At 39.4% G+C, this 15,931-nt stretch overlaps 1 protein-coding gene across 1 annotated transcript; it reads right to left on the bottom strand.

Annotated features, from left to right (window-relative positions):
* Positions 1–526: 526 nt before the first annotated feature.
* Positions 527–13,433, bottom strand: ube2d2 (ubiquitin-conjugating enzyme E2D 2 (UBC4/5 homolog, yeast)). The gene is made up of 7 exons (XM_032510901.1): positions 13,162–13,433; positions 11,360–11,423; positions 6,163–6,194; positions 5,088–5,165; positions 4,798–4,903; positions 3,786–3,879; positions 527–1,809 (listed from the first exon to the last, which is right to left on the bottom strand). The coding sequence occupies exons 1-7, from the start codon at positions 13,183–13,185 to the stop codon at positions 1,764–1,766; spliced, it is 444 nt and encodes a 147-aa protein (XP_032366792.1). The 5' UTR covers positions 13,186–13,433; the 3' UTR covers positions 527–1,763.
* Between the last annotated feature and the right edge of the window lie 2,498 nt (positions 13,434–15,931).

Here is a 15,931-nt window from a genome sequence, read left to right as displayed (position 1 = left end):
TAAAAATGTCTATATCTGAAATATGAGTTTCTTTTAAACCAAATAACAAAATGGATTGGATTCCATAGAACGCTCTTTACAAATACAATTGATCACTTTCATTCCTGAGTAACTTCCTCTGTATGTTCCTCAGATCTTAACTATTAGTCAAAATAATTCATATTTTCCGCTTTTTTTTTTAAAACTCAGATATTAGGTATAATTCTATATAAATGAGGGTTATTGACCATGAATTCTGAAAGTCTGAAAAAGGGACAAGAAAGTTAGATTTGTGTCCGTTTTTGACACGGGAGGACAACAAGGGTTAAACAAAAAATAGAATTCTGTAAGTACATCTCCCACACGCTTCTAACCATTCATTCTGAACAATTTTGAAACCCTTCAGTAGTTTTATTTTCCAACCAGACATTCCCGATATCCACAGCGTATCTCGCAGTGATGCTGTGTGCGTATGGCAGGTGTCCTGCAGCTTCACATGTCCCCGTCTTACCTCTGTATGTCCTCCAACAGGGAGAGTGAGTCAACACAGGAATCATGGGTTTTTATTACACAGTTTAATCAACACACAAAGCTCAACGAGCCTCTCAGGTAATTCAATATACAGAGGTTTTGTGCAAGAAGAGTGGGTTCTTCTTGCACCCAGAGCCCAAGCCAGTCCCATAGCCATTTAAGATGTTAGCTTCTAATTTAACAATAGCAAAAAAAAAAAAAAAAAATTAGGAAAGGGGAAAAAAAAAAAAAAATGCAACCTAGAGTTATGGGGAGGGTGGGGGTGGGGAGGGTTAAACTAAGAAAAATAAATTGCTTAAATACCTGGTCCAGACCAGAACCTCCACTTTGTGAATGAAGAAAAGTTGGTTGGTGGTGACATGGGTTTTAATTGTGCGTGCATGTGTGTCTATGTGTGTGTACAAAGGGGTCAACTTGGGTGGGGTGGGAGTTAGGAGCAGGAAGTGTGGGGATAAATTCAAGTCCTTTTGTAGAATCCAACAGAAGACCAAAATAGGCTATATGTATTGGTTCATTTGACATAGCCTGCAATGATTTCGTTTGAGTATTCATTGTATAAAAAACAGAGTGCCCTTCGACTCGCGCGCGAAAACAAACTGCTTTCTTGAATTGTCACCTCTACGGATGGGAATTATATGACAACAAAACAAGAAAGGGTGCAGAGTGTAAAAGTCCCTCCATCTTATTGTCCCCCACGCCCCTAAACAAATAGGGAAATAAAGAAGAAAAAAAAGAAGGTCCCCTCAAAGTTTTACAGATGCTCAAAAGGAATGCATTTAGTGATTACCGCCGGGGGAAGGTAGGATGCAGGTGTGAATAGGGGGGGTGTTAGGGGGTGCGACAGCCCAACCTGCACGGTGACAAAATGTAACGGAATACTGGAGTCAGGAGATAGGGCCAGAGGTCACGGGGGAGGGAGGAGGTGAAAAGGGAGTAGGGACAGATGGGTGTTGCCATTGCAAGTTGACAATATGTACACTGGAGGGTGGGCAGGTGAGCTGAGAGGCGGGAGGGGAGAGGAAGAAGAAAAGAGAGAGAGAGAGAAAGAGAGAGGGGGGAGGGGCAGAGGGAGTTTTACAGGTACTCTGGTGAAGGGGAGGGTTGGCTCAAAGAAAGCACTCCAATGGAAACCAACAAGATCTTGTTTTAAACTTCTCATTTGTTTGAATGGTTTTTTGTTTGTTTTCTCTTTACGTCTGAAGCTCCCCTAACCTTATGTCGTAGAGGTGGTTGGCCATGATTCTACCCCAACACTACATTGCATACTTTTGTGTCCATTCCCGAGCTATTTTGTTGTACCTGTGAACAAGCAGAGAGAGAGAGAGAGAAAGACAGAGGGGGGAAAAAGTTATTAGTGATTTAGTTTTAAAAAACCAACAACATATTGTTACATCTTATACAAAAAAAGTCTGTAGGGAATCTGTGACACTGTCACTCATTCATTTCCATGTGTACATCATAATATTAGCCATTCTCACTGTCCTGATTATGCTTCTTAAGCTTGTTGTCCCCCAAAGGGGACAAAAAGGCAAAAGAGCTATCATTGGTTTTGTTTATCATGTACTAACACCACAGCAACAAATAGTTAGGAAATCTAGCGATTGACGAGCAGCATCCTAATGAAGCCAAAATAATGTTGTAAAACCGTAATAATCAAGGCACATTATTTTAGGGGTGCCACCTTAACATCGATGGACTCATATTTTGTCCAGTCACCTCATGTTTTTATAGCTGAATGATTGTTCACAGCTGGATAAGAGCCTGCAGGGCTTTCACAAACCGAGTCTCGTCTTCTAATGACGCAGATTTAACTGTGACAGGAACAGAAAAAGGTGGAGGACAGCACTCTGGCCAGGATGCACACACGAGACTGCACTCCACCACGAACCACAAACGCATGACAAATTGAAGGGCTTTTTAATCCCTGTATCACATTTGTCTATTCCCATTTTAAGCAAACACATTAATCTCATTGCAAGCAGCCACATCTTGCCATTCCATTTTACAGCTACAAAAATAACACTCAAAAATTGATAATCAATAGTACTTTTATAAAGCCAGGTGGATTATTGACACCAGTCATTTCGGTAAGAAATGTAAAAATGAGTGGTGGTGATATAATTCAAACCCTCAAGTTGCTCTGTTTCCACTTAGAGCATCAGGTAGGGGAGGGAAAGGCAGAATTATTACCTAGATGGTCAAAACTACCTTTATATGGGGCTGGAATATAACAAAACGTTCTAAAAGCTCAGCAGACAGCTGTAATTAACCTTTTGGAACGGCCAGAATCTGCAACTTTTTATGCTCACACTGTATAGATCAATTGCCAGCCATTAATGTCAACACGGATCCCACAGTCGGGTTTGTTCATTGTCAATTCCAATAAAGTTTATTCAAAAAGAACGCTGCTTCCTCAATGTAGGCAAAAAGAAAGATGAAAACTGGAGCCAAGGATGGCTGGAAGATGTCGACGATAATGCGATCCTTCCAATCTGCAGTAAACTTAAATCTGATGTCACAGCAGTCTCAAAACTACAGTTTTAGCCACAACATGTAAAATATTCCTCCAGGAATATTAAAACAAGTTCAGTTTATAATAGGAATCTTTTGAAAGCAGCAATATGGGAAATTGGACCGTGGTACTGCTCAAAGTGCAAAACGACGGACCGAATTTTCTGACCTGCCAGAAAACCCTTCGACCAATGAGAGCGTTGATCTTTCAGGCTGGTAACCAGGCGCTGGGAATCCTCTCAAGCTGTAACCGATCTTGCAGAAATTCAGCCGGATTCAGGTGACTTATAGGAAATAGAGCCTAAGCAGTGTCTGCCAAGCTTATGAGACTTGTTACTTTTGAACAGTAAGCCGGCTGTTCCCATTATTCAACCTCTGATGACACATGCTTAAATGCTGACATTCCTTGTATATCTTGGCTTTCAAACTATGTAAAAGACAACACAGAAATGTGGCTAATTGATGTGCATTTGCTATAATATCGCTATCAAAATCTTTGTCTTTCCAACTTTTGTTACATCCATTTTTACTGCTGCAGACTCTATTGCAGTACCTTTTTTTTTTTAACCAATCATTAGCGAGACGGAGCTTGTGTCCATTAGTTTATGGATCAGAACAGGTCTTAGCACAGCTTCAGTGGTGTCTGGCAAAGACTTGACATTTTACCAGTGTTTTTTTTTTTTTTTTATAATGTTGATAAGAGGCGTACAAATCCGGGAATACATCCAAATGATGCACATAACAACCTGGAGCTAATAACTTACTTTTCCCTGTCCGTCTTGTAGATGCGGGCGATCTCGGGTACTAAGGGGTCGTCCGGGTTTGGGTCACACAGCAGAGAGCAGATGGACAGGAGAACTGGAATGGACCAGTTAACCAATCAGTATTCACGAATAACAACAAACCCAGACATTCTCCGGATGTATGTCAAAATTGAATTGTTGATAATACACGTAATTGGGATTGAAAGAAAAAAACAAAAATCTCTTGTGCACGAGGGACCCATTTAAAGCATTTCCAGTAACAAGCAGCGAATGAAAAGGGCTACAGCTGACATTTGAAAGCCGAGAGTACTCCAGGTTTTTATAAGGACCTCTGGGTGAGGAATGTTGTGTCGTTTGTGGGAAGCATTTCCATTTCAAAAAGAAAATGTCAATGTCAATTTTATTTCTATAGCACATTTAAAAACAACAACAGTTGACCAAAGTGCTGAACAGGGTCGATGTCAAATACATAAACAACAAGTGTAAAAATCACTCCGACCAAAATACATTACAGGGAGACAAACACTTTAAAATATCTCAATCCAGGTTAACGAGGGTTAAAAGCCACAGCAAACAGGTGCGTCTTAAGCAGTGATTTAAATGTTTGTAAGGTCTGTGCCGCTTTAAGATGCATGGGGAGGTTGTTCCATAGGGTGGGGCGCCCACTGCAAAGGCTCTATCGCCCTTATTTTTTAGCTTTGATCTTGGGACGTCCAAGAGCAGCTGATTTGACGACCTTGGCGTTCTGACTGGAGAATGGTGGCATAAGAGATCAGCCAGGTAAGATGGCGCCAAACCATTTAAGGCCTTAAAAACAAGCAACAAGATCTTAAAATCTATCCTGTAACGGACAGGTAGCCAGTGGAGGGAGGCCAGGACTGGTGTTGCGTGTTCATGTTTTTTTGTTTTAGTTAAAAGGCGAGCAGCAGAAAAACGACATGCTTCCCCAGTCTATGCTATGCTGTTTATAAAGGCAGTAGCACCTGCCATCTATCTGTAAGAAAGATCGTACCTTTGGAGATGGTGAGAGCCGGAGACCACTGTGATCGCAGAATGTCAAGACAAATGCTGCCGTTGCTGTTGATATTTGGGTGGTAGATTCTCGTGGTAAATGCAACCTGGAAACAGACAGAGAGAGAAGAAATGTAGGGGGGGGGGGGGGGGGGGGGGGGGGGGGGGGCAGGTGAGAGGAACAACAGGAAACTGAATAATGTAAAGCTGAGGCATGTTTTGGCAGGCAAGAGGCCCTGCATGTGCTTCACTGTTAGTGTGTGTGAGTATGCTGCTTCATGTCTTGCTTACCTTTGGCGGTTTGAAGGGGTAGTCTGTGGGGAAGTGTATGGTCAAGAAGAAAACCCCGCTCTGGTAAGGACTGTCATTCTAATGCCGGGAGAGAGAAGCCCACCCATTTCCTTAGTGACTGAAGTGCAAGGATAACAAATAAATTCATACAAATGGAGTATAAAAAGATGAAATTCTAGGGTTGCTGTCCACCAAGATGACACTGTCCAGGGTTCTCTCTGCCATTATAAAGCTGAGGCACAGCACTAAGCCAAATTAATGTAGCTTAATGCCTTTTCTAAGATCCAATGACTGGAGTCGACCCCCAGTGGACTTCTTTAGCAAGTTTGTCTTTAAGCTTTCTGAGTGGTTTTTATTTATTAAGCTGGTCTAACTTTTCCAATGTCAAATGCAGATATGATCATAGTAATGGTCCAAAATGATGTTGAAAAACTATTTTCTTAAGGATAGACCCCTTAACGCCCTTCAAATAAGTGCAGCCATGTCTTCCACAAACCTAGGGAAATCACTGTAGTCTGACTAAAAGCTGACCTTCTCCTACGGCTGGGCGATTTAGAGAAAATCAAATATCACGATATTCTTGATCAAATACCTTGATGTCGATATTGCAAAAAAAAAAAAAAATGTATGGTTTACTATTGGGGCTTATTGTTTTTTACACAATGAGATTTTTGATAAATATTCTCCAGAAATGATTTATTGACTGGGTAAAGGTAAATGATAGAACAGCTGGAACAGTCTGGTAAGATCAGAAAATGACATCACTTTAGTGTAATGCAGCCTGTAAAACCAGGAAAAACCCTTATCATATAACAATATTACAATATATCCAAATTCTAAGATGATATCTAGTCTCATATCGCTATCTAGATACAACATCGATGTATTGCCCAGCCCTACCTTCTCCTAAATTAAACTGATTAAGTAAGCGGTGAATTCAGTTTACTTAGCCCCATCAGATGCTGTACTGGTTAAGTGAAGTTGCTTGATATGCCTCTGATCAATATGTGTGTGTGGATGTGGGCTCCCCAGCAGTGGCTGACTAAAATCAGTAATACAGTTAGTGAATACTTACAGGTCCCATTATCGTGGCTTGCCAGTGAAACACTGCAACAACAAAAAACAGAGAAAACAGTTATGAAACACTAAGAACACAATGCATGGCTGGGAATATATAATATCCCATGAAGAGCGTGTGTTTATTTACACGGTTGGGTAACAGGCTCTTACATAAAGTGCAACTCAGGACAGATATTCTTGGAAGTGGTATTTTAAAAAGAAAAAGAAAAGGGGTCATATAATGGCAGGGGACTCACATTTACAGTCAGAAATGGCTCCTTATATGAATGATATTAAAGGTAGTGCTTAAAAGAAAACTTATCTGGACATGGGGTATAATTTTTAAAAGTTTAGACACAAATTGTGACAAAAAAAACACAAGCCCTCAGAATGACGTGATGTGGTAGCATGTAAACCTGTGCTCCAATTCTAGCATCCTGTTGAGGTCTAGAGGACAAATGTCACATTGAAGAAAAAAGCACAGTACAACACAGAAATGATGTTACAAGTAACACTGTATTGTAGTTTATACTTGAGCGGTTTATTTGAGGTTGGCTGACAGGAAGCGACATGTATAAAGATGTTTCTGCTGTTCTAGTGTGAAAAAGGTGCCAGGGGACACACATGGCGCTTACCCGCTGCTAGTACCGGCCCTACTCGGCCCGGCCGCAGTGCCCGGTACTCACTTTTTGTAGATTTAGTACCGCCTCATGCGTGAGGTAAGTGTGGCTGGTCGTCATAGTGACGCCGCAGGAAACTGCCAGTGCCCTAACGTGACACACACACAGAACTCTGGAAGGTGTGTTGCTTTTGATTGTCGGCATGTGGCTGTTTGCCAGAAGACATTTTGTTTCAAAAGAAGCTGGTGGCAGCGGGAAAAAAAAATTAAAAAAAACGCTGGCTAAACTATTTAAAAATGCAGTTTTTTTTTTCCCAGGACCCCCGTCCCCGTCTGTCGTTAGCGATGATGACGCAGTGATCAATCCCGATTCTCTCCGACCAATCCACAGTCTGCAGGTATCCACGTCACATGTTGGTATCTAAAAATAAGGTACCTGTGAGCAGGTACCAGGGACTTTTTTGCATCTATGGAAAACCAAAAAAGGCGAGTCGAGTCGGTACCATGTGACAGAAAATCACCTATAGTAAAGATGCCCAAATATGTTGACTGTAACACCAACAACAACACAGAGAAAAAAGCCGTTTAAATACACCACCCGCTTAAAAAAACGAGTTAGTTGACGTCACTGGAACAAGCTACACAGGCTGACAAGTTCCATGTTAACCCGTCTTACCCTAACCATTGGGATGTTAACACTACAGGTTCTGTAAAGGGTTCTTTCTCTAGCTAGGTACAGTTAGTTCAACCCAACAATTCCACACTCACAAATACAGATTTTTCTCAATGACAATACAATTCTCACTTGGCAAAACTGCGTATGATTCTGACAGCTTTTTCTTGATTTATAGACCAATCCTGAAAATATTAATTCCAGTAGTGGGAACACAGACAAGGAAGTGATTACCTAAGACAATAAAAAACCTTGACGTCAGCAAGATAAGTTTAATCTTATGTTGCTTTTGAAAAGCAAAGAATTGACTATTGAATATCTAAATTCTAATAATAATAATAATAGATTGAGCCAATGTAAAAAGGAACATGACTGTGATGAAAGCGTAAAGCTGGGTTAAAATTATCAATTCACCAATTGGAACCAATCTTTGTTTGAGTGATCCAATATTGATTAATAAAATCCAGAAATCAATCATTTTTTATAAGCCTTTGCACCATGGACCACAGACTTTTTTTTGGGGGGGGGGGGTTAATTATTAATGTAAACATTAACATGCTGCATTATTTAAATTAAAAAAAAAACACACACACACACACACACATTTGAGGTTTTCTTCTTGCTTGTGAAACTTCCAGAATTAGGTTCTCCGAGAAGCTTTTATATAGTACCTTACCTTATCATGGTCATTGCATTTCCGTGAGTGATTTTTATTTTTATATTGTTAAGTATGTGTGATATATGTGTGTTATGGTTTACTTGCTGCTAGATGCGTAAAATTACCTTCAGGATGAATAAATTATCTATCTGGTACTGTAAATGAAACTTCCCTGACCTAAATGAAATCAGAAATGTAATCGAGCTTGTGACATGGAATCGAAACGATAAGTGAAATCATTGGCGATAGCCCGCCCTAATGAAGAGCATCATTTTGTTCACTGGGCCTACATCGCGGCAACATGTCTGTGTTACCTTCACTGCTACTATGCTATGGTTACGTACATTGGCATAGTGTTATTTCAGTTTAACAGCTGGTTTGATTTGCATTGAGAGACGATCTTATGGAAAGTTCCCCATGCCTATCTCTAGGTATGCCAAAGGGTGTGCGATGATATGGTGGTAGTTTAATTCTAAAGGCCGAGGGAACTTTATCAGGATGCATAGTATCCTGGAATTCATGAAATAACTGGTCTTTAAAATTAAAAATGTGCCTGTCTCTATGGGAATTTAACATAGGGGGTGTATACTTATGCCCCCTGTGTTTTAAGGAAGAACATTTATTTATTTACAAAAAATGATTCTTTCACAAAGAAAATTGGTGTCCTTAAAAAGTTGGATTTTCCTATTTTTTTTTTAATTAAGGCATTAAGATCAATTTCCAAAAGATGTTTTTTTATTCCTCTTTTTAGTCAACTTTAGTTAGAAAGCTCTCTTTTTCTGTACATTGCACCACATTAGTGAAGTTCACAAAACTTGCAGCATGTTTGTTGTTTGGCCTAAAGCTTTTTCACGTTAAATACGAGCGGGCATAAAAAGGGACTGACACTATACCCATAATACTCTTATTTAGTCCTGTCTAGAGCTGTAACAACTCCAAGTTTGGCTGTACAATTAATCTTCTCAAAAATAATTATTAACAATGTAACGTCTCTGTTAGTCAAACCTCATTTATTTATTACTTCTCGTAGTTTTGAATGATTCCCAGGGTACATCTTTTGGTTATATGACTGTTAAGTGACCTAGATAATGTACTAGCAGGTACACAGCCTATGAAGTGAACTGCGCGTCTTTATTAGCATAAAATAGTTTTTTTCTTAAATGAACATAAAGTTGACAATTGCCGTCAACAGTCATACTCCTTGGGATCTTAGATAATGTTAGCAGTTGATTGCAGTTAAACAAAGAAACAGTGATAATGTAAAAACTGTGATTAGACGTTCCAGGCCTAGTCCTCCCCATAAACAGTAAATATAAGATGGGGAGATAGGTGAAGTTGGGGGAATACTGAAATATAGAATCAACTTTCAATGTAATACAGTCAAACAAGACCATAATGGGGCCTCTCTGACAGAGTCCCAACAAAATCCCAAGATTCACACAAGGTGATTATTTTTCATAGGGTTAGTTTACTAAACTGCTTGAGATATGCGTTCATGATATTGTGCCTATCAACACACACACACAAATACATTCAACAAACATAACCTTGACGACCAGGACACTATGACATGCTTATAACACAATGGGATAATTTGACTCCAATCCATTGTTGGTTGATCATTTTAAAATCACTTATACCAATAATATTCTCAAAAAATATACATTTAACTAGGCCTGTAACAATCATTACATAAGTGTCTCATTATCTATATTTTTAGATGATTGCTGTTTCTTTGTTTAACCGCATTAATTGCTAACATTATCTAAGGGTTTAAGGACTAAGTCTGTTGATGGTAATTTTTGATTTTGTTGAGTTATGCCAAATTTTAATGAAAGAAATTCTTGCTCAGACTGTTACGCTAAAGCGATGTTAGTTGTTGGCACTTGACCCTATATACGTTCATAGCAACAAAAATGGCAAGGGGGGGGTGGGGAAGATACAGTTACAAAAACATGTTATGGTAAAGAGGCATGGTTTACTTCATAGGCTGTGTTAGTACAGTGTCTGGGTCACATAGCGATCTATAACCAAAAGGCGTATCATGGGATTTATTCAAAACTTGACTTTGTTTGAAAAAAGTAATAAACAAATAACTTGTTAATTGCAATTATTTTTGAGACAATTGTACGTGAAAAAATTTGAACTGTTACAGCGCTACTTAAACAATATATGAATTTGGAGTGTGTGAATATACTGGTGGTTCACGCAGATTTACTTTATTTCATTATCAGTATTTTCAGAGGATGATCCGTCAAAAATACTGCCATTACTTGAATACTCCCCCGTTGGGGTGGTATGAAAGTTGTGTTAAGATGCAATACATACATTTAAAAAAATAAAAAAGAAAGTCCATTAGTTTCTGTACATAAGGACATTAGCAGTTGACACCAATTAGGAAAAACTTTGTCTTGTTTACTGACAACATTTGGAACTCCCCTTATACTTGCCCCGAAAGCAAAAGTGAAACGGACATGTTGCAATAGAGTTGGGAATACTATGCTATTATAATGAACCAGTATTTTGACAAGAGGCAGTCTACAGTAGGTATTTCCTTGATCTGCTTACTCAAAAAACAGAGGTACCTCCTTAAATTAGTTAAATACCCTGGACTACATAAGAAGGCAGCCCCTTCACTGATGCTTACATTTTCCTTTGCAAGTTACACTACATAGGCTTGAAAACATTTGTATGTATTTGACTTAGGGTTGGGCGATATGGAAAAATTCAAATATCACGATATTCTTGACTTAATACCTTGGTGTCGATATTGTAGGATTGACAATTGGTAGTTTAACAAAAATAGTTTTTACAGTGTGTAAAGGCAAATAACAGAACAGCTCGAACAGTCTGCTTTCCAAAATCTAAGACGATATCTAGCCTCATATCACGATACTGATATAATATCAATATAATGCCTAGCCCTTATTTGAGTGCCAGTCTTTGTAAATTTAACTATTGTGGGTAATTTCACCGATCCAAACTAATCACATTAATCATAATTTTTAACCCAAAGGAGCAGATCTGGAGACACTTAGCTATCTCGCAGATGATGGTTTAATTAATCTGTAATAAATTAGAATAAGGCATTCTTTTTGGTGTCATTTATGTATGTATATGATTTATTAAATAAATATTTATTTATGTGGGCTGAGTTGTTTATTGAGTGATCTGGCAAGAATAAGGGAAGGGTTAGACAGAAATGGGTTGTGTACCCCATCACACAGCCACCAGGGCAACGTTGGTTGACATGATGGACTTACTGTCATCTCCTACTGGTCCTGCAGAACACTGGGCTGGTGGGTCCCGTGCCAAGTCGTTCAACTCCTGAGACGAACATGTGACAAGTCAGTTGAACGGGTCCTGCACAGTATTTCCACAAACATGTACCTACATACAGTAACAGAACTGGCAAAACGAAGAAACAAAATTCCTGGGGGAAAAAATATAATAATCTGAAATAAATGTTTTTGTTCCACTTAAAAGGCTCTGTATGAGCCCTCCGTATAGTTGACTAAATCCCTGTTTGTGAACAGATCCGAAGGTCAGTGCCACTGCAGTTGCTACAAAGTCTTACTGCAACAGTGACAATTAAAAAAAGCCATTCCTACTGACAGAACAACACTATAGTAGCAGCGTGAGCTTTGATTACTGGAGCGATCGCTATTACATAATAGCATTCCTCCAGGTATAGCAGGTAGAACGTGTGACAGCCAAACTGAGATCACGACAATATGACAACAGAGGGTTTTTACTACACACAAGACACTCAGGTGAACCGAGTAGAAGCTGGCTGTGTGCAGCCGTGTGTAACGTTATGGTGCAAACAACGACAGCAGCACCACAGGATGTCAAGTGAGAGAAACATCATGCTGGCTGGTCAGCCACATGACGACACCGGCTAAGGTTGCTGGAAGAATTAACAAGACAAAACACAACATTATGCTAACTCGAACGGCTATGGTGACGATTTGCTGCTCGCCTGCTGTCAGCAACATGGCATCAAAGGCGAACAACGCGTGGGGCCTGTTTTAACCACAGCGACACACTGCTAACGCTATCACTAGCGTTTCGCTGTGTATTGCTCATTTGTCGAATACAAACAATTATAATGTCAAATACAACCAATAACACTATTTTTTCCACCACTGACGTTGCTGAAAATACCTAACTTACAATTTGCGCACTACGAAGACAGTATAACGTTAAAAAACAGGGATTAAATAACGTAAACGATAGCACATCCATTCGTATCTTGTAGGCTGTTAAAATTGTCCACCAAACATGAAAACATCGACAAAGTCAACAAACAGTAACGTTAAAAAAGAGTTTAAAAATGGCAAATAGGTTAATAGAATAAGCGATAGAGTGCCCTAAAATTAAGCTAACGTTAATGTTAGCCGGATAACTTATCTGTCAAATCAAGAAGCGAGTTAAGCTAGCTTAAGTAACTCTTATAAATACCGTTAGCTAGCTACCTTTACTATCACATATGGGAACTACTACGGAGATACATTATAGCCGAAACACCAAACGAGTAGAAACTACCGTTAATTTAGCTACTGTGAAGCTGTAACGTTAGCGTCATGTAGTAAGCTAACGTTAGCTAGCTAGCTTACTACATGAAGCTAGCTTGTCCGAGTTAGCAACCACCGGGACAGATATTGCTAGCTAGAAACAGATAGCTAGCACACCGCTAATATCGCTGACGTTACCTAGTAACCGGCATAGCTAACGTTAGCTAAAACATTTCGTTATATTCCGCACTAAAGACATCGATGGTGAACCGATGTAACATGGCGAAGAACAGCTTAAAAACGGCTAACTAAGGTTACTAACGGTTCATATGTAGCAGCACTTTGGGACCAGACATAGCTACAGGCGGCGTCACCCGCTACTCAGAGACCGTTAGCTGGCCGTTGAAACCAAGAACGAGTTATTTAGTCAGTATTTTTGTATTATTTTCAGTTTATTAAACCCGACAGACAAGCATCAGCTGGTCAGCCTTGGATTTAAATCCCTAACGAAACTGCGAAATCCTGGGCCTCGTCGTTCACTTCCTTACCTTGTGAATTCTTTTCAGAGCCATTGTTGTGCTAGCGCTTCTGTCAGGGAAAACGTGCGATTAAAATGGCGATTGGTATCACTGTCCGTTGGTAATACTACGACTTAGTTTTCATAGAACACCGTTACTGTGCACTCAATTTACCGATCGATACAAGAAGGAACCAACGTCAGAATTTCGAGACGAAACTGAAAGATAGAAGGGGGTAGAACCGCGGTCCTTCCTCCTACTGCAGCGGCTACCAAATCACTGCGGCCTGGGATCTGCCAGCAGCAACAACGACAAGACTTCCGAACTCAACTCTTCACAATAAAAGCCCCATCGTCATTAATCCAAACTGACTAACTTTAGTAACTAAATTGAAAATTATATTTGAATTTGTCCGATTTGGCTGTAGGCTACTCTCTTCTCATACTATACATTAAACAGCACCTGTTAGGCAAAACATGCAGGGCAACAATCAGATTATCAATCAGATATTGCCAATAGTACACTTATGTGGAATTTTCCTCAGTGAAAGGTGCATGCATGAACAAACAAACATATTAAAAGATAATATGAAATAAACAATAAATACAGAAAAACAAATAGACATAGATACAAAGCACTGACTGACTTATGTGCAGGCTCCACTGAGAGGAACACATATTATTAAGCTGCAAGTAAACAATTGATTAATCTGTCAATTTCTGTCTCCATCAATTGTTTGGTTTATGAAATGTCAGAAATAGCAAAAAATGCCCATCACAAGCAACAAAATTCTCTCATCTGAGTAGTTGGAACTTGGACCAGAGAATGTTTGGCACTTCAATGATAAATAATGTATTACTATGAATATAAATACAAATTATTAAATTATCAAAAAGATTCATTTTGTCTACAAAGTCGACAAATTGTTTCACCTCTGTATATTATAACATGGTCTTTCCTTTTTCAGAGACCAATATGTTATCTTGAATTATTTTAGTGTTTGGCAAAAATACAAAAATACTTTACTGCACTTTAAAGCAGACTTATTACTTACCGTTTTCAGATGTATACTTGTGTTTGTGTTTCTACCAGACAATGTTTACATGCTTTAATGTTTATTGAAAAAAACTCATTTTTTTTCATGCTATCCTGGCTGCTGCAGCTGTTAGAGGGTTTGTTTTCACATTTTGAAAATTGAACATCACTGTTTTATTTTGAAGGCCAGCGGCCCAAGGCGGAAATCATGTTGTTGGAACGCGCCTCGCTCTCGCTGCGCTACCGAAAGCCATCCGCCGACATGAGCACGTAGCTGCAGGGCACACAGTGGCAGTACACGCAGGATACGAGATCCTGGCATCATTGTGGCTCCGGGTTTGCAACGGTGTTCACATGGTCCAGAGGAGCCAAAATGTCTACCTGGCTCGCATTTTGCTTCAATCCAGGGAACCTGTGCTAAGATTACTCTACTTGCCTACAGTTACAATATTAGGCCTATTTCCAGATAGTGAAGTGAATGTGGTTACACTTTCCAATGCGTTGGTTACATTCATCAATGTATTTACATTTTAGGGGGTAGTGTCATACAGATTAACTAATCTCGGGGGTCTTCTCAGCGCGGATATTATTACAAAGACTTGTGATCTGGAGATTGGGGGTAGCCTACTGTCATGGCATATTTTATTTTGAGGAAGTCATTAAAACCTAGACTGTAATTTCCATTAGGCTTACATCAATAAGTGCACATTTGTTAAATAAACTTGAGCTAAAAGCAAATTAACCCTGCAAATACTGCTATGTTCATATTAACACTGCAGCCCACCAACAGCACATATGCTTTTCACGTTAATTTACTTAAAAACACACTTACAGCTCCCATGGCATGAACATTTCACTGCATGAGTTTTTTTTAACATTAATATGGGCCGATCTGGAATCTTCCCCTTATGAGGTCATAAGAAGCAAGGTTACGTCCCCTTTCTCTTCTTTGCCCGCCCAGAGAATATGAGAGAAAGACATCATGGCTTTAGGGGACCACTAAGGTGTGTATAAAAGAGACTTCAGATAAGGGGATCACTAAGGTCTATATAAAAGAGACTTAGAGCTAGGATTAGGGGACACTAAGGTCATAAAAGAGACTTCAGATAAGGGGACCACTAGGTCTATATAAAAGAGGACTCAGCTACAGTATTAGGGGACCATAAGGTCTATATAAAAGAGACTTCAGATACAGTATAGGGACCACTAAGGTCTATATAAAAGAAGACTTCAGTACAGTATTAGGGACCACTAAGGTCTATATAAAAGAGACTTCAGTACATATTAGGGGAAACTAAGTCTTATAAAAGAGACTTCAGATACAGTATTGGGACCACTAGGTCTATATAAAAGAGACTTCCAATGCAGTGTTAGGGGACCACTAAGGTCTATATAAAGAGACTTCAGATACAGTATTAGGGACCACTAAGGTCTATATAAAAGAGACTTCAGATACATTATTAGGGACCACTAAGGTCTATATAAAAGGACTTCCAATGCAGGTTAGGGGACCACTAAGGTCTATATAAAGAGACTTCAGATACAGTTATTAGGGAACACTAAGGTCTATATAAAAGAGACTCAGATACATTATTAGGGACCACTAAGGTCTATATAAAAGAGCTTCCAATAAAGTATTAGGGGCACTAAGGTCTATATAAAAGAGACTTCAGATACAGTATTAGGGGACCACTAAGGTATGGTACACTGCTATGCTACAAAGAACTACTACAAACTAACTCTTCATTCTAACCCCAACCGGCCC

This window comes from Etheostoma spectabile, unplaced genomic scaffold (genome assembly GCF_008692095.1).
Source record: "Etheostoma spectabile isolate EspeVRDwgs_2016 unplaced genomic scaffold, UIUC_Espe_1.0 scaffold273, whole genome shotgun sequence".
Taxonomy (NCBI): domain Eukaryota; kingdom Metazoa; phylum Chordata; class Actinopteri; order Perciformes; family Percidae; genus Etheostoma; species Etheostoma spectabile.
The sequence above is the reverse complement of the archived record's forward strand: the minus strand, read 5'-3'. Positions and strand labels throughout refer to the sequence as shown.